Below are 21,877 nucleotides of genomic sequence, written 5' to 3' on the forward strand. Positions count from 1 at the left end.
CAAATTCTCACTTGCCACACAAAGTAGTAAAATGCCCATGTTCTTGACAGGAGCTCGTATATTGGTGCTTGCATTACTGCATCACGCTGGTTTTTAATTTCTGCATTTATCATCGTAAATTTTTTAAAGTGGCATATTAGATGTATCAGCTATAGGAGAGGAGATTAATTGAATATTTGTGACTTCTCTTTTCCGTTTCCTCCTTGGGTACTATAAAGGAGTTAATTTAGCTAGATAAAGGCAATAATAAGCTAGAAATCAATCAACTGTATTATTATTCTACACTACATTTCAAAATACAAAATCTGCTTGTGTCGATGAGATAACATATTGCCACAAGAAAAAGAGGGAGTTATGAAATAAAGATTGTCTTCACTCTTCAAACATTGGTTGGTTCCAAGAGTGGCTTTGTTAGCCCCTTGATCAGTTAGTTATAGATGAAGTGACATCCATCGTAGCCTGTTGAGAAGTAAAAGGTAGCAATTATGAGTTTGTTACTTTGGCATAAAATGAACCAAAGAAGTTTACTTAATTAAAATGGAAATGGATACTCACTAGGGTCAACCGAAACCAATACGGCTGTCCCTCCAAACTCGCAAGTGCCACCAGAAGCTTTAGTCCTTTGCCAGTAACTATTGAAGGCATAGGAAGCATGTGCAAATACACTGTCGGGCTGAAAGCAAGGCCCATTCGGCTGAATCGAAGTGCAGTCTGCTCCTGACCAACAAGCATAATTCATGGCCTCTTCGATGATTGGATCTGGAACTGATGCCTTAGCTACACACCACAAGGTGGCCTGTGGGGCAGTGTTGGACCGCGGCGGCACACTTGGTGGGGGGTAGACCACAGGTGGCTGATATACAGTTGGGCTTGGGATAGTGCCTCCACTAGGGGATTGAAAAGTACTTGGTGGGCTGGGAATAGTGCCACTGCCACCAGTAGGGGAAGGTATGAATGGTGGTGTTGGCTCGTAGTATGGTGGAGCGGGCTCAAAATAAGGTGGGCTCATCGATGGCCCAGGTGGGCCAGGAAAAATGATGGGGGGATTCAGTATAGGCTCTGGTGAGCCTGGTATGTTACTGGGTGGGCTTGGAACAAATTCAGGTGTTGGTGTTGGAAAGTTACTGGGTGGACTTGGAACAATTTCAGGTGTTGGTGTTGGAAAGTTATCTGGTGGGCTTGGAACAATTTCAGGTGTTGGTGTCGGAAAGTTTTCTGGTGGGCTTGGAGTTATGGTTGTGGGGGCTGGAGGTGGGCTTTGGGCTGGAAGATCAGGTGAGGTGTAAGGAGGTGATGGTTGGGTAGGTTGTGAGCTTGTGGGTGTTGGAATAGTGGTAGAAGGAGTACTGCTACTTGGCGGTGGGTATACACAGTATGGAGGGCTTTTTCCTGGAGCTAGTGATTCATAAGGAGGCAAAGATAATGGAGAGCTAATACTATAGGGTTGTGCATTTGATGAATATATAGATGGATCAAAATCAAAATGCTTCATTATTTTCAACTTCTTTGGGTTCTTGTTGATTACATTTCTTCTGTGTTTAGGGGCTTTCAATAGTCTTATTGATCTATTTGCATCTGCAAAGGGGAAAGTAAGAGGCTTTTGAGTTGTGAACTGAATAACATAATGCAGTTGCAACTATATTTTGGTGCCCTTTGTTGCTTGGCTATGACTTATTACACACACGAGTTATTAGACATATAAATATGACATGCAAACAACTTCCATATATAACCTATCTATGCAAGATCATAGATTCATGGATAATACTTTTAGCTAGAAATTAAAAAGTTGGGGTAACACGGTTAGTACAACTCTTCTCCTTTTTTAATTTAGAAAAATTGATTGATAAGAAAAAATGCATGTGGGATGAACCGATTTACCGGGCTTGGCTTACCACAATGAGTGAGAGAAATAGTAGCTAAAGTCAGGCAGAAAAGAAGCATTCTTGCACTCCTTCTTTCTTTGCTTGTTGCCATGATCCACTTGCAATTTCTGTTGGTGCAATGCCACCAGATACACGAGGCTTCCGGTTGTGTGTTTTGCTTCACTTTTGCACTCTAATTTCAGTGCACTGAAAGACCTAAAGTTAGAACAATGCGAGGTTTAATACACAAGCAATTTGGTAACCCCTAGAATCGTCAAGAGTAAAGGAAGAAGAGTAGACAAGTGGTCCTGTTTGGGATAAAGATTGATTCTTTGGGGGAAGAGTAGACAAGCGGTTCTGTTCGGGATAAAGATTGATTCTTTGGGTGACAACTTCGATGCACTACTATCTTTGGTTGGAGAAGTTTTGTATGTATGAAGGAATGGTAAAAGTGCAATCATAAATGTGTATTTTATGGGTATTAGTGCACCGTTTAAACAAATATCCTTTTGTGTTTGCATGAGCTCATTTCATGGTGGCATATATGCTTACTTCAACCTTTGGAAAAGTTGAAAGTCTGGTTTTTTAAGACCCCCCCTTTTTTTTGCTTGCTTTCTACTCAAAGTTCGCTTGCTCTCCTTTTCCTCATGGAAAGACTAGAACTTCCCTTATTGTGGCGTGAGAAAGAGGGATTAGTCACAGTAGATACAAACGGGTCGCCAATTATATATGAAAATAAATATATCGGTGTCATAAATCTCAAATAGATTACATGCATAGAAGTTCTCTCATGGTTAAGAAGAAAAAGAAGAGAACTAAAAATTAAAAAAATGAACAATTGTAACATAACTTAATATAAAGTGCATCCAATTGTGTCTAACTGGAGATGGTTCTTCGAGTATCGTTTTCCAACTCATCTATACTAGTACAATACAAATAAATACACACTATTTTTTGTTTTGTTTAATTCCTAGTTTCTGAATCTTCAACTTTGTAAATCCTTCTCTCCTATTTCTGCTGCTATTTGGAATACGCCTACCTAAGCAGGCAACTCATGAGGAACAAGAAAGCATGCATACACCTGGTCGATATGCCCATGCTGGGGGTAAGCGAGCATACTTTTCCATTCCTGGCTGCTCATCAAAAGGATGTTCCACTAATTTAAGTAACCTACGAACTTCTCCAAAATCACCGATTTCTGCAGCATCAATTGCAGTCTGGCAAAGATAGTTCCTGAGAATATATTTAGGATTTACCATATTCATGGTGGTCTTCCTCTGATCATCAGAAATGCCACTTGTAGAGAGCTGCAAAAACCCAAAGCAATGATAGAGATGTCAAAAGCACAGGCCATCTTGGTCACAATTGATTTAATCACACATAAAGTATCACTGCAACTTATGCATCAAAAGGGTCAACATCTTATCAAATCAACAATTTGTGAAAAGGGAAAAGGTACAGACACTGATATATCACATGGATATGATGAGACCCAACCAAGCAAAATTTCAAAAGGTATCCAAATGACCAATCCATGTCACTACTTGGAAAGACCAGTAATATTCAAAGCCTTCAGCTAGTTAAACTATGAGTACTTGCTCATCTATAATCTGAATAGAAATGTGCCAATGATAGTATGCATCTTCAAAACTGCTTGTTAAATAAAGATAAATGAACCAAAAACTTTATGACACCGATTATGCCACTTGAAAATTAAGAATTATTTTCTACAAGTGCCTTGGACGACTAAAGAAAAACACAAACAATTATACCTCGTATATATAGGTTTTCAACCAACTTGTCCACGCTTCTTTACGCTCTTGACCAATATCTAATAGCACTGACTTTAATGGCACTAACAATTCATCATCTGGAATGCTTGTGTCCGCTTTAATATTTGAGAGTGTGCGAAAGAAGTTTGTATAATCAACTTTGTCAACAGCCATATTAGTAAGAAGTTTACCAATCAGCTGTTTATTATACTTAGGGAGGCCAAGCTTTTTGGTCATTATATCTTGATAATCATCCATAAATTTTGTTCCATATCTGAAACAGACCAACCATAAGGTGAATTTTTCTCCTATAAAGAGGAGTGGGGGAAGGCTATTAGAAATGTTAATATTACCTTTCCAATGCATAGTTAGCCTCTTTGTCATTTATCAAATGAGCAGCTGACAGTGTTGTTGTAAACTGTGCAAGATTCCACAAACCAATGTCAGGTTGGTTTGCAAAACAGTACCTTCTACCTGGAAGGTCTGTGGTATTTGGGGTAAATTTAGGATCAAAAGCATCCAAAAACCCAAATGGACCATAATCAATAGTAAGACCCAAAATGCTCATATTATCTGTGTTCATCACACCATGAGTGAAACCAACCCCCTGCCATCTAGCAATCATGGAAGCAGTACGCTCAGCAATCTCTACCGCCCATGCTGATATAGAATACCATTAAAAAGAACAAAGGATTTATAGTCAGCATTGTAGTTATATTGAAATAAAAATTCACAAAAGCAACTGAATAACCCATAAAAATGAAGATAACAGAATAAAGTCACTAGTAAAATAATAAATGGTTGCATAGCTTCCATTGCGTAAGTTATAATCGAGAGGTTGAGTGTACTCTAGCAACTGTAACTACATAAGACAGAGTTTGGTATTTTTGAAGTGATTGGAAATGTTGACAAATAAATAATCCTTACTGCCACATTACAAAATCATACACAATACAGATCCTCATTCACTACTTTCAAAAAGTGCTGGAAAGCAATTTAAGAAATTACTAACTGGACCATATAGGCCTACTTGACCAAGCCCAACATCCTGCCACCAAACCAACCCTATTGCTTGGACCCCATCCAGGTTACCCGTATCCAACACTAAGAATAACTGGCCTGGCTAACTTAATTGACTGGACTTAATGCAGAGATACACTTGGACAACTGTAAAAATAAGATGGACTTGGTGGGTAAAGAAATTTCTCTTCCTGACCATGACAGAGATGATTCTGGGTGTTATCTGCACTACCATGCAACAAGGGGAACAATGCCACCCCAACTCTTCACATATAAAGGTAAGATGTTCACTCCATAGTCTAAACACACCGATTTCTCAGTCTCCCTGTTTTGGGCGTTGTTTCCCTTATGGAGCCTTCATAGTCTTAGGCAGGAAAAGTAACTGAATGTCGTGGTTCATAACGTAGATAACAGCATCATCTTGTTGAAAATATAAAAAAAAATCTGCTGTCTGAGTTTTAAAGGAGCCAAATGACCCTTCTTTACGGCACGTGAGTATAAATGATCTAGAAGATATAACAAGACAAAAGCTCAAAAGTTTTTTTACTAAAGAAAATGAAGTTTATTTTCTTTTTTCTAGATGTTAAAGTAAACCAAACACTGAAATGGAAGGTGCACATTATCATTATTCCCAGTCAACCCAAGTTGGAAGCTGTATAGCCTCAACACTAATGACAAAAACAGGAGGCCGTGAAGACCCAGAAGGAGATACCAAACAATTAAGCAGAAAATAACAGCCATACCTGCACACGGTAGGTTTATACAAAATTCAATATCATATCATAGTATGATGAAGGCAGCAGTCTAATCCAGAAAACATAAACTTGACCACTCCAAGATAAAAAAAGTTTCACTAGTTTGTGTGTTGGGTTAGACTGTAGCATGTTATTTTTTATTTTATTTTTTTGCAAATGCAAAGAGAAATTCAATAACCACATCCAAGCACAAGGTGTGCAAGGAAGAAAGCAGACAACAAAATCTATCTTATTGCCTTACAATTAGAACATTTATGCTTATATGCGGTCAGAATTAACTTAATTAATGCCATATTTTCCGTCCTACAGTTATGTTACTAATCTCTAATTAGGCTCACAAAATCAGGTACTACCAGCGTCTGTTGTCAATGCGAAAATGCAGCGCGGCCAACCCAAAAATTGGCGCGGCGCGGGAGCGGGTGCGTAGCGGGCGCTATTTTGGCGGTGCGGCCACAAATAAATTTAATTCTAAAATACCATGCTAATAAAAAAAATACTAAATACCTTAAACATTACAAAATTCATGAAAAATACTAAAATACCTTATATTACTACTATTAGTTTATTACTCAAGTAGTGGTCCATTATTTTTTATAATCATTATTGATCTATTATTAATAAATAATACTATTTTTATTTAAATATGCTACTGTTTTTTTATGGATATAAAAAAAAAAACTACTATTTTTTTTGAAGGAAAAAAAAAAAACTACTATTGGTTTTTTTCTTAAATAAAAGGTCAGAAGAGGCCATGCAGTGAAAGTAATAAAAGAAAACATCTTTTTTAAGCCCATTATACTCTCGGGTTGTTTAAATATGGCCAGCCCACATAAATCTTGACTAACAAATAAACCCCAGACCTAATTTTGTGCATGGAGCCGCCGCATAAACAATCTCCTTTCATTCACTTCTCAGTTTTTTCACAGTACAATAAAAGATTTCTTTTATTTCTTCTCATTCTTCTTCTCTTAACCGTGAAAAAGGATGAAGGGTACAATTTGACCCGCGTAAACTCAGATCCAGCTGTTCCGATCGTACGATTTTGACCTAAAAAAAGGTTTTAAGTGAATAACGGCCGCTTTGACCCGAATTTGGCCACCCTGCTCCACTGAATATCGGCCGCTTCACCCACTTTCTCCAAACGCTCCGCCTTGTAGCGCTGCGTCGCGTTTTGTCATTTTTGGCCACTCCGCGCCACGATAGCGCCGGTAGCAGCCGCTATTGACAACAGAACTACCAGCGTTGTTAAATAGCAATCGTGACGGAATGGTGTCACACATTTTGTGTCAATCCCCATAGGCAATTTATGAGAGCATCACCTGCCATTACGGTGCCACAGGTTGCAATCCCACGCTTATATGGCTGAATTGTTTCCCTCTGCCAAAAACTGCTAATCCGTCATTCATAACATTGGGTACTAGTACTGCCATTGTCTAGGCAAGGGATTTTTAGTCTTGTGAACTTCTTTTCTTAATTTTTTAGTTATCTGGGCTCTTATATATGTCTGTAACAGTTGAAATTTTAGTTTGCATTAAGCTCGGGATTACTTGGTACCCGTGTTTCAGCTACTGAATTCATGTAATCAATTTACACAGACAAGAATGAATGAGGAAATTAGGGCATTAGGCTGACTGATATTTAAGCTGAAGGTTTCAAATAAGTGAAATAACCAATCAAAAGTGTTTATTCAGTTCATGAACTTTAAACTGAGAGTGAGTGACAATGTTTGGTGGCTATTTAGTCCTAACAAAAATTGAGGTGAAAAGGTAACCCCTCCTAAAAGAATTATTTTACCTGCATACTTGTTTGATGTAAGATCGACGACAGAATGATCTTCTTCACCCGTGCTGAAAGATAAGCTCTCACTCTTACTCATGTTCTCAATATGAGGAAAGTGGTGCTTAATAGCATAGTCTGCCAAAACACGAACAATTTCCAGGTCCTCATTACTACCTCTGGAGGCATGTAGTTGGTATGACCCAAAACGCAGAAAAGATTGAGCAACTCTGCAAACGATTGCACCCTGTTCTTCCTTTGGATTCCCACTGCATGTGTGATATTAACAAAAATATTAAAGTAATTCATTTTTTATCTGTGCAGAATAGAGACACACTATACAACTTTTACTTGTTTGTTTGTTTGGTGAAGTAATGGCTAAGTTCTACTATGGATGGAATATGAGAAATGAATTTAAAGAAAGTTTGATATTGAATATGCTAAGATACAGAAAAGTTTCTTCATTTGCAAGACAATTAAGAATAGTGTAAGTTGTGACACATAGTAGGAAAAGGCAAGTGAAGTGAGCATACTCGTAGAACATATCTCGAGTAACCAACTTTCCGGTGGTGACAAGAGAAAGAGCACGGGTTGTTGGAATCCCAAGGTGATGCATTGCTTCACTGCAAAGGAACTCCCTGATGCTGCTACGTAGCACTGCAAGACCATCGGCAAAGCGACTGTAAGGAGTCTTCCCAGCACCTTTAAGCTGTAGCTCCCACCTTTGAGAGTTAGAATTGAGTATCTCCCCAAGAGTGATTGCTCTACCATCACCCAACTGGCCAGCCCACATACCAAATTGATGTCCGCCATAGCATTGAGCATAAGGCAACGCTCCAAGCAAAGGTGATGCACCAGAGAAGAAAAGGGGAAAATCAGGTCTTTGAAATCTGAAATGGAGGGATGAATATAATATAGTTAGTAAGTAGATGATATGATAGTAAAGAAAGATGAGAGAGAGAGAGAGACTAACTCATTATTATCCAAGTCAAGTAAGTCGGCAACGGATTCAGACCATACAACGAGTTGTGGATCATCTACTGCAACTGATGGTGATACTTTTGTATAGCAAGCATGCAACACCTGCAAGCAAATTAAATTATTATTTTATTTGCGAGATGAGATGATATGATATGAGATCGCAAGCAAAGCAAATCGTCGTCGTGTCTTAAATGAATGACTCTCACCTCTCTTGGAAGGGGATCGGTTCTTGGATCAGAGGGTAAGTCTCTCACAAAGGAATTATCCCAATTCAGATCTTCAACTTTATTATGTTTCTTCTTCTGATGAACAAGGCTTTGATTCTTAAATTCTTGAGTTACAGAGTCAAGCAACGGTGCTGATAATCCCTTCTCTGCTGAATCCATCATTCTGCATCCAACGATGCCACTACGAGGGTATAAATGGAATTTCCTTATGCCACCGCCGCCGCGTCGGAGGAGTGAGTTTGGATACAACGACAACAGACGAGGGAAAGAAGTACAAGTAGTTGTTGTTAATACCATCTTTCTCTTCTCTTCTTTTTAATTAATATGTTGTTGTTATCGATTTCATCAAATCTTCGGTCGGGTGGGTGGGTCAACACAAACACGTAGTACTGCTATTTTTTTATTTTCGACTAAATAAATTCTTGCATTCCATTTATTTTCATATTCTTTTCTGTGGTGTCACTCTATTTTTTTTTTTTTTGTTGCTCATAACTATACACGTAACCTCCTATTCATCTTGTCAAAAATAATCCATAATCAAATTAAATACTCCAACATTTTCAAAAACATATTTCTAAAAAGTCTAGAGTTTGAATCTTGACATTAAACATTAAAAAAACACTTCAAAACATGTTTCAAAATAATTTTTTATATTAATGTATTTCGATTTTTAAGATTTGTCGTATTTCATACACAAACTAGTACCATACATGAGCATGTACATCATAAGCCTTTTTGGGTTGTGTTAGTATTAATGTAAATTAATTGTTTGCGGATATCATGACATTCTGAACTTTTTTCTTGAGATGTTGGATAAGGTATTTTAATTGATAACATGGTTACGATGAAAGTGAGGATTGGATGAGGTGTTTCAATAATATATTGTTGGTTCCTCGCTACCTCTTAGATTTACTCGTGTTATTGGTTTGATCAAGAAACAAAAATAAAATAGGTTCATTTAGGTATGTTACCCTTTCCTAAAAAAACATAAGTTAACCCTATCTATAATCATGATTTTCACCTCATTTTTGGTCTTGAGTCTCTACTTAAAGCCATTTAAAGCTTGGTATCATATGTGTACTGAATCCTAAAAAAAATGAATACATTTAATAATTATATAGAAGCGGTTAATAGTGCTTGGTATCACGAATCATGTCTAATGATAAACCATTTGGTATGTTTTTTGCTCTGCTGCGGCAAAAATTAATTTTTACATAATTAAGTTTGACACGGTTGATTTTGATTAAAAGTGGGTTGAATATGAATTGGTTCATGTTTGGATGCAATAATTTAAAAGTGATTATTAACATTTGATATTGTTTGGATGATTTGTATCAAAATGCCCGTAATTTGTATTTAAAAAATGATTTTGGATGCCCATGTAAAAAGCAATAATTATTGTTTGTATTTGTAAGATTTCGGTCAAAAACACGGGCATCGTGTACAGTACCTTCTCAACCAACTAATACAAAAGTCAAACACATATTCCAATCACATACGTCCACTATATTTTGTGTTGGGTATCTTTTTCTTCAAACAAACCTTGTTTACTCACTAGCACTGACTACACATGACACATGTGTACCATAAATTGTTCTTATAGCATTCTTAAAAATGACCAACAAAGTTGATCATTTTAAATTTTGGCATTACAATCACAAAACATAGGATCTTCGGGTCTAATATATTTAAATGATAACTTAACATATGATGGAAATGTCTACTTACAATCTCGTCGAGTGTTGAAACCTTTCTATAATCATTCTATTTATTCATTACCTATTAGTTCATTGCCAACCATTTCTTCAACCCCAATTAATTGCGAAGTTTATGAAAGATATGTTTTTTCATTCGAACCATCTCATAACATCAAGTGGGATTCCCTTGTAATATTTCTTGAACAAAATCATGATTTGGTGGTTCACTAATCACTAGTTCTACATGGCTCTTTTATATATTTGTAGACTATTTAGAAGTTTTATAGTAAGTTGTTCATGGTTTTGGGAATGTTTTGTAACGGTTTAGTTTAAGTCGTTGCAATTTTGTTTCTTCTCTAATCTTATAACAACATAGGTGTTTCGAGTCTTTCATGATTTAAATCATGTAATTCGGAGAAACAAGACATCTAATGGAAGTTACATAAGATAAAGAATGAAGAACAATGGATGTTTTAAAAGATTTTGAAGACAAGACAAAATGAGAAAATTATGTCCCTAGTCCCAAGAGCATGTCAATTATCAGTAAGTCTCAAATAATTGGAGTGAATATGACTAAGGGATCCAAAATTTATCAACCAAACTATTCAACATCACCTATATTTAACGGTTCAACTTAAACTAGTTGAAGTAACTATGACTTAAGAAACCTAATTCCTTTGAAAGGATTGTCAAGTCTTAGCTAATTAAACCAGTCAATAATCATAAAGCATTCATGTAGTATTTGCATCAAGAAGCATAAGAGTAAACTAATTTCAAAAACAAAGAACATCAATAATAACAACTAAAATCACATTTTATCAATAAACAAACAAAAAGGGAAAGCAAAAAAACTATATGAAATCGATCGACAAATAAATGTTTAAAGCATACAAAATCAACATTATATATGAACTCGTTAAAAAAAAAAAGGATTGACACTTTTAATAAAACTGCAATGATAATTCATCACCTCACCTGAACCAAACAATATTAAGACATCAATAATATCAAATATGAGAAGGTCATTAAAACAATACAAAATCTACAATATCAAAATATCTTTAAAAACACCATAGAAAGATGCATGCCCCGTTCTTCTTATTTAAACATAAAATCAAAGAAGAAGAAAGAACTCATTATTTGACTATCCTTAAAAAAACTCATTATTTGACTAAATACAAACCAAGCCACTTGTCTCACACCATATATCATATAAAAATTTAATTTTTAAATTTATATAATATAATATTGTTTGTTTTAATTTGTTTTGATATTCATATAATTTGGATTTTGATTTTGCAATGGAATTGATTGATTTTCTAGTTAATATATAATAATAATAATAATAATAATAATAATAATAATAATAATAATAATAATGCATTAAATATATAAAGAATTCATATCTAGCTCAATCCATAAAATGATCGTTAATTATGTTCGTAGGTCAACTCGATTATATGTATATGCATATGTATGTGCATGTGTGTGTGTTTTTAAAATATAACAATAAACTAATTTCATAAATAGAGAACAACAAAGATAATAAAGCTATTGTCTTCTTACATTGTTTGATGAACTATGTTTTATCAATAAACAAACACAAAGGATAAAAGCACACCATATGGATTTGATAGACAAATAAATGTTTAAAGCATGCAAAGTCAACTCAAACAAAGTTTGGAATTCAAGTCCATAATTGACTCGATGAACTTGATTCATGAATCAAATGAGTTAAACATGAGTTGAAAATTACTTTTGTTAACAAAACGAGTTAAACTTTATATTTAGATATCCCTATTATCTAATCCTAAAGTACAATGCACACAACTCATCTAAAACCCTAATCCTTGATTTAGAACGGGAAAATTCTGCCTTAACTACACTTAATGTAAAATTCGAATTTCAAATCCCTTCACTGTTACCCATCAAACATTGGTATTCCATCAAACATTCAATGCTCGCTTCTTTCCAAGGCATGCACATGGCTCAAAAATTGGCTTCAATGTTACCCACTCTTCTCAATGTTATTTCCTTACCTTTTGTCCTCTCTCTCTCCTCTCCTCTCACACCCATTTTTCTCTGATGAGATTAAGGGATCTTCCATTTCAGTCCCTCTTCTCTCTCACTCCAGTTTCCCTGCTAAAAAATCAAAAGGCTCCGTAAATTCAATTCAATATCTCTCAAAATCTATGAGTAAAAACACCAGATAATACATCGTTCTGAATCAAAAAGGCACATTTGATTTTGTATATGAATCTCAATTTCAATTTTCAATCCTCTTCTTCATTATCGTCATTTTAAGGATTTCCCTCCACTCTCTTACTAATCACAGTTCCACAACCATATGATTCAATCCAACATTTTCCGAACTGCTTCAGAGTGAAGTGCAGCACCAATTCTCAGATCAACAAAAAGGGTATACTTTCTCTCTTTTCTAGGGTTCTTCTTCTTTTTCATTTTACTTTCATGTTCTCCCTTTCAGAGCGCTTTCTCCAATGCCTTTCAATAAAATTATTTAATGTTTATAGATTTACTTAGTCTCAGATCTGTTTCAATTTTGGGTTTAAATTTCATATTCTTTTTTTACTATCTGTTAATTTCTATCGCTGATTATTCAAGTATGATATTATCAATCTTTTTGTTTTCATCATCATCGATCATACTTTATCTATAGTTTTTGTGTTCATCATCATCAATCATACTTTATCTGTAGTGTTACTTAGTTTCATCTATCTATGATTATCACTTGAGCAACAACGGATTATTATTGTGAAATAAAAACAGGCCCTACTTTAGTATTGCAATCAATTCATCCTATATAGTCTAATACCTGTTAATTGTTATTGCAATTACTTATTTGATGGATTTTTTTAGTTGTTGCTCCTATTTCTTGAGCTACTTTTCAGAGCAGTTTTTTATATCCAATTCGTAAATTAATTTTTGTTATCTGTGTATTAAGTCCTTAACACTAACCTCTCATAGCTGCATTTTATATATGTGACTTATAATCATGATGACATAACAAGTGACGAAAATGTGTGTTATTTTTTTAGATACATTTTCAGCTTGTGACTTATTTTTAGTGTATCTCTTTGTTTATGTCATGCCTAATTCCACATGATTTTAATCTCGCATCCATGGAATAGAAAGTGGAATACCTATGAGTAAAATTGGGAATAGTGCCATGAATGAATGAATATCTCTAATTCTCATTAAAGATACACTAACCTCTCATAGCTGCATTTTATATATGTGACTTATAATTATGATGACATAACAAGTGACGAAAATGTGTGTTATTTTTTTAGATACATTTTCAGCGTGTGACTTATTTTTAGTGTATCTCTTTGTTTATGTCATGCCTAATTCCACATGATTTTAATCTTGCATCCATGGAATAGAAAGTGAAATACCTATGAGTAAAATTGGGAACAGTGCCATGAATGAATGAATATCTCTAATTCTCATTAAACTGTGAAAGAGAAAATACAATGGTATTTATATATGTAGATGCTAACAACCTAGAGTAAGTAACTGCCAGCACGTCATAATGGCTATTGTAACAATATTGAAGAGAAAAATAAAATTCCTCTTATGTAGCTTGCTAAGTAAGTTCCTTTTCTTCTTCATTTATGGTTGTTAATACCATTTGTCATGACAATAGTTCTAAAGTTACTCCAAAGCAAAAACAGATGTGAATTTCCATTGCAGTTATTGTTGTTGATGTAGCAACATTTTCATTATGAAAGTGCAGGGTTAATTAAAGAGCTTATAGGATTGGATCCACAATTATTTTTGAGTCTGCTTATGAGATGAAAGAGTTTTTAGCTGAATATGGATGGTGTGTAACTTAGTTTAGCAATTGGGCATATTTCTTGAATCACGTTGTGGTTTACTAAGGTACTTTTATTCTTCTCTTTAGCTTATTCACTTATGTTTTTAGTTTCTGCAATTTGATTTTGTGCAATTATATTATCATTTTGTTTTTGTTATTGATTAGGTAAATGTTTGTGTTTAATATTTGTTTTGTTATGTCAGATGTGAGTGGTCACGTGATTGAGAGGGGTAACATCAGGGAAACTGATAAGAATGGCTGGAAGAGTAGGGTGATTGATCTTACTTTAGAGGATTTAGAGTAAGTTTCTTCCATTTTAACTCATTTTGAAGTTTCCCCTATAACTGCGGTTTAGACTAATACTTGATTGCGGTGCTTGGTCATTCTTTTATGCAGAAACAATCGAATTCACTGCTCATTGTAGGGAGAATATGCTGAAAAGATGGCTGAATCCTTAGCTACAGTCGACCACTCATCCACGGTGATATTGATATTGCAATTTTGCAAGCAAAGAAAGTATATGGGTATAAAAGCTAATGATTGACTTCGTTGTGATATTTTTTTATAACTTCAGATCAGTTATGATACATGCTGATATATTTATTTGTTAGGTGTCATGGGTGTTTCTAATTCCTTTTATGGAACAAAAGTCATATTGAATGAAAATTTACCATAGATCGACGAGTATAAGAAGTATGACTTTGTGGTTTTGTCCAAATATTGTAGTTCATTTACAGTTGTTGCGTCATTTAAATTTTGTTTATTTGTGATTTGTTAGAATGAAGAGTGCTGCAGTTCAGTTAACTCAAGGTGTGAGTCAAGTTTCCACGCACAGCTCTATGTCGTTGTCGGATGATCTGCTCAAAACAAAGAGGATGATGATTGAAAATATGATTGAGTCAAGTGAGGTAATTGTTTTGTTTATCAATGATACTGACATGGTCGCTAATTAAGTTCACATACTGACGAATAATGCATGGTTGTGAGTATTGATGCGTATCATATTTATGAGCCAGGGATGAGATTAAACAAATAGACCATTATTGATAAAAAATAGTTTTAAAATAGAATGTTAGTTGAAGATTTGTTATATTATGCCGTAATTTAGAAAGCAAATACTGACATGTATTATTATAACTAGAATGGTGATTCACTTTTTGTGTAGTTAGATTTGTTTGCCTTTATTAGCAGAAACAATACTGACATGTTCTTTTTATTTCATTTTTGGTTCTTTGTTTCTTTGTAATACACGGTTGTTATTAGCCATGTGTCAAGGTCATTGAGATAAAACTACGAGATCAGTAGTAATAACTAATATTTTGAAAATAGAATGTTAGTTGATTTGCAAGCTGGGCGTGTTTTTGATTCACATATTGTTGGTGGAAGATTTGTTATATTATGCCACAATTTAAAAAGCATGTTGTTACCCTTGCAATGATGTCGTAATTTAGAAACTATGATGTTTGCCTTTAGTATAAGAAACTATATCACGTTCATCTTGACATGTTCCTTTTTTTGTTTTTTAATTTGTTTTTTGGTTCTTTGTATTGCGATCAAAATATATAGGTTTGACATGGTTTTGTGCTTGCCACTATATGTGAAATTGAAACTGGAGTAGAATGGTATTTTCGGTCATTGGAGGTGTTGAGACGGCATGGTACCAAATAGGAAATAACTAAAAAGAGGAATGAGGCTTATTTGGCATACTGTAATGTGGGCTATTTGGAGTGCTACAAATAATGTTATCTTTAACAATGGCGGTATAGAGGTGGAAGATGTGGTGGAGGACATTAAAAATGTTATCGTGGAGTTTGAGTTTATCGAGGCTGAAAATTCAACCGTGTTTGTTCTATGAATGGCGGTGGAATCCGAAGTGGTGCCTTGGAGTTTTACGCGGATGAGGGGACTGTTTTTCTGGGTTCTGTCATACCTGCTGCTGCTTCTGGTGCGCGATTGACAGCAGGCATGCCTTTGGTGTTTGTTTTAATGCTGTTGCTGGGTTGTTTTAGCAGGTGCGGCTCTGGTTTGTTGTTAGGTGTTTTGGCAGTTCTGTTGGTGATGCTTCTAATTGTATTTTGTACAATTTTTAGTTCCTGTTATGTACTGTAATAGGATTATAGGGTTTTTTTTTATTCTTAGTTTGGTGGAGAGGTGCCGTCTTTTTTAAGGAACTCTTTAAGTGTACTCTTTTTCCTCCTTTGCGGGTTTAATGCTCCTTGTGCTAGCCTTTCTTAATAATATTTGCCGATTCAAAAAAACAATGTTCTTTTTTTTTTTTTTTTTAGTATTACAAAGAGGGTCAAAGGACCATGATTATAATGTTGTTTAGTTGACTACTATAATGTATAAAATTTTCATTGTAAGAGTGAAGGATGTAATTATCTTGCAATATCCAGAGTTACAACAAGGAATGGTGTTAGCATGGATAGCACTTCGATTGTTGTTTACAAAGAAATTTTTCGCAATGTACCAACACGAACTCCTTTTATTTTTAATTGTATTTTTATTATTAGCATTGTTTTGGCACCAAAAGCACGTTATTTTCTATCTATTTGCATGTTTTGTTTCCAATCGATATGACCCGTGCGGCAGCACGGGTGGATGATCTAGTATGTACAGTTCGGATCATTTGGTACATAGGTTGACTCAATTATATGATACAAGAAGTGTTATTTTTGTAAATGTTTGTACGTTTTTTATTGAATCAAAATATGTTTATGAAATTTGTTTGCAAAAGAGAATGTAAAGAGTATTAAGTAATTAATTAAAAAATAATCATATCAAATATACTTACCACTATCCTTTTCGAATTGAAGTTTGGTTTTGGCTGAAGAACTAGCTCTGTGATCTGGGAAGCCCACCCTAAAATCAAACATAAGTTGCACTAATAAACAAAAATTTCAAAATTAAATAATTAATGATCATTAATTAAATAAACCGCATGCGTGGCTTTCTTCAATAACAAAAAAACCACTACACAAAACACTTTTGAAACTTGGTGTACCAACCTTGGAGGAAAACAATCGCATCCATTGCTGCAAAACATGTACTTAGAGTTAAGTATTAAGTGAAATTGAACTATCGAAATCTAAACTCAAAATTTAAGATGAGGATAAATTATCAAGGAAGAGGAAAAATGTCAATAACTATTTTCGAGTCTAAGTCAAAATCTATTGGTCAAAAGTTTAACTTACGAACCCATTTGAGCAGCTATAGTAATTCAAGCGTTTCATCAACATAAACAACACATTTTGGCGACTTCCATTCAGTTTTGGCTTAAACAAATCCATCATCTTCGTCTCTAATACGTACACCAATATCAATCTTCTTATTGTTGGATTTAAATGATACTTTAATATTACATTTGAATTTCCCTCTAGATGGCTACGTCCACACGGTTGCAGCAACAGGATTGTGATGATGCAGTGATGCATTTTGAACAACTGTTCAGCTATAAACTTCCTGCTACAACTGAAGAACATTAAGTCGAATTCTTTTCTAGTATGAATGAAATTCCTACAAATGAGCCATAAAATATTTTTAAACTTGAGATGAACTTGAATTCTCCAAATATTATATATGCCATTCACCCGGGACTTTGAGGAGGTCGGTATCAATGAGTTCTTGAGTGCAAAAATGGTCAGTACTGGCCCTCACCTCACAGTTTAGTCCCCTTACCTATCCTATCATCACTCCAAACACAACTGTCATTATAAATTGAATCAAACAGTGGCGTAATGAGAATCCTTGTTGCACTAGCCAAATCAAAAACATTGGCGGAGTCTATTCTGAAGGACCAAAATTCAATTAAATTTAAAAGATACTAAATTGAGAAGGTCTCAGATTCATATGGACCTAAAACAAAACAATTAATCCATCAGAGAATCCGGAGGAACTCGTGAATCACCAAAAATAAAGGACCAAGTGTGTATTTAAAATATAAAAAAATAAAACTAATATTATCTTTATTTTTTATTCAAGTCATTGTCTTACCTGGGGGCCAAAAGGTTCAAAGTTCAAACATAAACTAAAATGAGATATCTTAATTTATTGTGTAAAGTTTTAGGTTGCATTGTCTCTAACAATATTGTTTATGTTATGGGTGTTGTTTTCTTACGAGACAGACAGAGTATATCCTGCAGAAAGATATGGATTTGATCAATAATAACATAAATAAGCCCAATAATTCTGTCCCTTTTTGTTTGAATTGTAAACCATATTGTTCAGAAATATTACAAAATTGATCACGAAACACAAGTTTGTATATATGGTCATGCACAAACGACGTATAAGACAGCAGGGGCATTTGATTACTGGCATTTTTAATTGGTACGGAGTGTATAGGGTAACCATTAATTATGTTGGATCTGGGACCATTACCATTGTTCAATTCAAGCTCACCAGTCATCAAGATTAGGGGGACCATAGTGTAACACGCATGGCCGTATCTAAAAACATTTGAAATCTCGGACAAATTTTCTTTGCTTAAGACCTATTTTATTTAGTTTTCTTTATCAGTCCTCAAAAAAATGTATAATTCTTTTATCTAGATTTTATTCTTCTAATCTTTTGAGTTGTATAATTATCAACCAAAGTTTTATAATCAATTATTCTAACATTTTATTCTTATCGGGTGACATGAATAAATTCATTTGATCTACTATTTTGAAACACATTTACTCTCAAATGGTATTTCAACTTTTAAAAGCTTCTGTTAAAAAAAAAGCTTTTAAATCCTTTTTTTTAACACAGTAAATGGCATTAATTCAATAGATAATTTAATATTGAGAAATGTTACTTGGACGACATTTGTGTTGTCCAATACCGTATTTATATATGGTGTAGATGCAATTTCACTTTTTCTATTAGTTTTTTTTCTTTCTCTTATAACACTGACATATTTTTATACGATGTCATATATGTTGTCAACTTTTAGATGTTTAATTAATAACCCTAAATATTAAAGGTAAAGAGAGATAGGGAATAATAAAATTTGTACCATCTTTATTTGTAGGGACCGATATTGACAACTATTTAGAATATATGATTCATTCTAAAAAAATTACATCAGTAAGAGAGAACTTTATAAAATTTTGTGACATGAATTAGAGAGGAACTTCATTTTTTTCATCATTAATCTTACTTATTTCAGTATATATTATAATATTTTGACAGCATTTGATCCATGTAGTCAACATTGATTGATAAGATAATTGAGGTTTGGTTAAATTTTGCAAGATACGCACATATTTTAGAGTATAAAAAATCATTTTTTGGGTAAATATTATACATAGAAAATAATAATATTCTCCATTGGCTGATATAGATGATTTTGTTTGGTGGAGCCAGGAAGCAATTATATAAGAAGGAAAGGTGCACCTATAGCTAAATCAATATTATCATTAGCAGACGAAGTAAATATGGAATATTACGGGGTTGTGGGTTTGGTATTGGCTATTTTGGTATGGATGTGGCTGGCAATGGTGATGGAACATAGAAGAGTGAAACTTGGTCATCAGCTTCCACCTGGACCAAGATGTTGGCCAGTGGTTGGCAACATTTTCCAGCTAGGTTTGTCACCACCACACGAGTCCTTTACAATACTGTCTCGTAAACATGGTCCTATCATGACCCTTTGGCTAGGTTCCATGTGCACCGTGGTTGTCTCTTCTTGTGAAGCAGCCCGTGACATGTTCAAAAACAACGACGCAGCTCTTGCAGGAAGGAAGGTTTATGAAGCCATGAAAGGGAATCATAACCATGGTAGTGAAGGTTCACTCATAACTTCTCAATATGATGCACACTGGCGCATGCTTAGGCGCTTGAGCACCACTGAGTTCTTTGTGACTAGTCGCTTAGACGCTATGCGAGGTGTGCGTGCAAAATGCATAGACCGCATGGTTCACTTGATAGATGAAGCTGCTGTGGAGTCTAGTAATTGTGCCGTTGATGTTGGCAAATTCTTTTTCTTGATGGCTTTTAACCTCATTGGGAACCTTATTTTTTCAAAGGATTTGTTAGACCCTGGAATGGAGAGAGGGTCTAGATTCTATTATCATGCGATTAAGGTTATGAAATATGCTGGGAAACCCAACGTTGCAGATTTCTTCCCCATATTGAAGTGGCTTGACCCTCAAGGTATAAGGAGAAACACACAGTTCCATGTTGAAAGAGCTTTTGAGATAGCAGAATGGTTCATCAAACAAAGGATGGAAAATGATATTGTTGGAAATGGAAACAGTAAAGACTTCTTGGATGTGCTCTTGCAGTTTCGTGGGGATGGTGTCAGCGGGCCCTACAGTTTTACTTCAAGAACTATTAACGTTGTTGTCTTTGTAAGTAGTCAACTTCACATTTACTTCATATTTGGTATATAGAAAAGATATATGTATGCTAATTTTTTACATCAGTTCTCTTTTTGAATTTGTCTTTTATAAGATAAGATTCGAATTTTAAGTACTTGGAATAAGTGCAAAAGCAAGATTAAAATATTGTAAAAATGGAAGGAAAAAAAAATCCATTTTTAATTGCTTTAGGTATTAGTTGGAACTGGGCATGTTAGAAATATAGGGGAGATGCTTCTAAAGAATGATAACCATCACAAAAAGTTAATTTATGTCAAATCATGGAGAGAATAAACAAAGATTGATAGAGAGAAGAAACATGGCAGTTTGTGACATTGATAGTAATATTATTGTGTTGTAGGAAATGTTCACTGCAGGGACAGACACGACGACAAGCACACTAGAATGGGCGATGGCGGAGCTTCTGCACAACCCAAGAACCCTAACGAAAGTGCAAATGGAACTAAGGAGCAAAATAGGCTCTGATAGGAAAATGGAAGAAAAGGACATAAAGAGTCTTCCATACCTCAAAGCAGTGATCAAGGAGACGTTGAGACTTCACCCACCTCTTCCTTTTTTGGTTCCTCACATGGCCATGGACTCTTGCATGATTGGAGACTACTTCATTCCAAAAGAGACACAAATTTTAGTGAATGTTTGGGCAATTGGGAGGGATCCAAAAGTGTGGGATGCTCCGTTATTGTTCTGGCCAGAAAGGTTTATGCAGCCAAACATGGTAGATTACAAAGGACACCATTTTGAGTATATACCTTTTGGTTCGGGTCGGAGAATGTGCCCGGCATTGCCGCTTGCCTCGCGTGTGCTTCCACTGGCCCTAGGCTCCCTCCTCAACTCCTTTGATTGGATTTTGTTTGATGGTCTTAAGCCAGAGGAGATGGACATGACAGAGGGAATGGGGATAACTTTGAGAAAAGCTGTTCCTTTGAAAGTCATACCTGTACCTTACAAAGGAAGTCCTGTTGCTGCTGCTGTTGCAGGGGAATGAAATGTTGGCATCGAAGTGTCAGCTACAAGCAAACAAAAATGTATAAATAATATTTGTTTCTATTCAAGACTCTTATCATCGTGCACAGGCGATCCCATGCTTTCCTATGTAAATTAGTGTTGAACGGTTTGTCTGATTTGAATACTGTTTATTAAAAAGCAGGGCTTGATCAGTGTTGTGATGCCATTACCAACCGAACATATTGAGTGTAAACTAAATCCTTTCCTCAGCCGAACAGGTGAAGATATACCAACTAGTAACTACCAACTACATCCAATCATTCACACTAGATTGGCTCTTTTTACGTTTAACAGCACAGAAGTCTTAACATACCAAAAAAAAAATACATGTAATGTATGGAGTTTATCATTTCTGTTGATGAGCTCTAATCCTCTGTATCACTTTTTTTTATCTTAATGTTGCCACATTCAACCAGAGTTGGTAAAATACATACAGAAAATTTACCTAAAGTCACACACAGATCTAAGGAATTCAATTATAACTAAGAAAATGTTCAAGGGCAATTTGCATCAAGTCATTCAATCTTAAGTCATTTTCTTTATAATTTCTTATTTTTCACACAAGTTTCACCTACG

General features: G+C 34.9%; 3 protein-coding genes and 1 long non-coding RNA gene across 4 annotated transcripts; 2 read left to right on the top strand and 2 right to left on the bottom strand.

The window, feature by feature from the left end:
* Window positions 1–247: 247 nt before the first annotated feature.
* On the bottom strand, window positions 248–2,552 carry LOC146959476 (uncharacterized). Its single transcript, XM_085741393.1, has 3 exons — window positions 1,896–2,552; window positions 556–1,575; window positions 248–459 (listed from the first exon to the last, which is right to left on the bottom strand). Exons 1-3 carry the CDS (start codon window positions 1,975–1,977, stop codon window positions 428–430), a joined length of 1,134 nt encoding a protein of 377 aa, XP_085597519.1. The 5' UTR covers window positions 1,978–2,552; the 3' UTR covers window positions 248–427.
* Window positions 2,553–2,588: 36 nt separating this feature from the next.
* On the bottom strand, window positions 2,589–8,808 carry LOC146959477 (selenoprotein O). Its single transcript, XM_085741392.1, has 7 exons — window positions 8,376–8,808; window positions 8,162–8,271; window positions 7,722–8,078; window positions 7,207–7,457; window positions 3,991–4,297; window positions 3,638–3,911; window positions 2,589–3,172 (listed from the first exon to the last, which is right to left on the bottom strand). The coding sequence occupies exons 1-7, from the start codon at window positions 8,691–8,693 to the stop codon at window positions 2,918–2,920; spliced, it is 1,872 nt and encodes a 623-aa protein (XP_085597518.1). The 5' UTR covers window positions 8,694–8,808; the 3' UTR covers window positions 2,589–2,917.
* A 5,400-nt stretch (window positions 8,809–14,208) lies between these two features.
* On the top strand, window positions 14,209–16,192 carry LOC146959478 (uncharacterized). Its single transcript, XR_015025016.1, has 2 exons — window positions 14,209–14,839; window positions 15,498–16,192. It is a non-coding gene; the product is annotated as an uncharacterized LOC146959478 (long non-coding RNA).
* A 3,131-nt stretch (window positions 16,193–19,323) lies between these two features.
* Window positions 19,324–21,439, top strand: LOC146959479 (cytochrome P450 76A1-like). The gene is made up of 2 exons (XM_085741394.1): window positions 19,324–20,266; window positions 20,637–21,439. The coding sequence occupies exons 1-2, from the start codon at window positions 19,352–19,354 to the stop codon at window positions 21,279–21,281; spliced, it is 1,560 nt and encodes a 519-aa protein (XP_085597520.1). The 5' UTR covers window positions 19,324–19,351; the 3' UTR covers window positions 21,282–21,439.
* The last annotated feature ends 438 nt before the right edge of the window (window positions 21,440–21,877 follow it).

This window comes from Medicago sativa, chromosome 1 (assembly GCF_051527215.1).
Source record: "Medicago sativa cultivar Bolivia chromosome 1, Bolivia_mono, whole genome shotgun sequence".
NCBI classification, from domain to species: domain Eukaryota; kingdom Viridiplantae; phylum Streptophyta; class Magnoliopsida; order Fabales; family Fabaceae; genus Medicago; species Medicago sativa.

What these genes read in the sequence shown, in the direction of transcription:
- LOC146959476 (XM_085741393.1), bottom strand. Translation starts at nt 1,977, where the DNA reads ATGGCAACAAGCAAAGAAAGAAGGAGTGCAAGAATGCTTCTTTTCTGC. An exon ending in TATTTCTCTCACTCATTGTG is followed by an intron (nt 1,576 to 1,895) that starts GTAAGCCAAGCC and finishes TCCCCTTTGCAG; the next exon opens with ATGCAAATAGATCAATAAGA. An exon ending in ATTGGTTTCGGTTGACCCTA is followed by an intron (nt 460 to 555) that starts GTGAGTATCCAT and finishes ACTTCTCAACAG; the next exon opens with GCTACGATGGATGTCACTTC.
- LOC146959477 (XM_085741392.1), bottom strand. Translation starts at nt 8,693, where the DNA reads ATGGTATTAACAACAACTACTTGTACTTCTTTCCCTCGTCTGTTGTCG. An exon ending in ACTCGAGATATGTTCTACGA is followed by an intron (nt 7,458 to 7,721) that starts GTATGCTCACTT and finishes TCACACATGCAG; the next exon opens with TGGGAATCCAAAGGAAGAAC. An exon ending in GCTAACTATGCATTGGAAAG is followed by an intron (nt 3,912 to 3,990) that starts GTAATATTAACA and finishes GGTCTGTTTCAG; the next exon opens with ATATGGAACAAAATTTATGG.
- LOC146959479 (XM_085741394.1), top strand. Translation starts at nt 19,352, where the DNA reads ATGGAATATTACGGGGTTGTGGGTTTGGTATTGGCTATTTTGGTATGG. An exon ending in CTATTAACGTTGTTGTCTTT is followed by an intron (nt 20,267 to 20,636) that starts GTAAGTAGTCAA and finishes ATTGTGTTGTAG; the next exon opens with GAAATGTTCACTGCAGGGAC.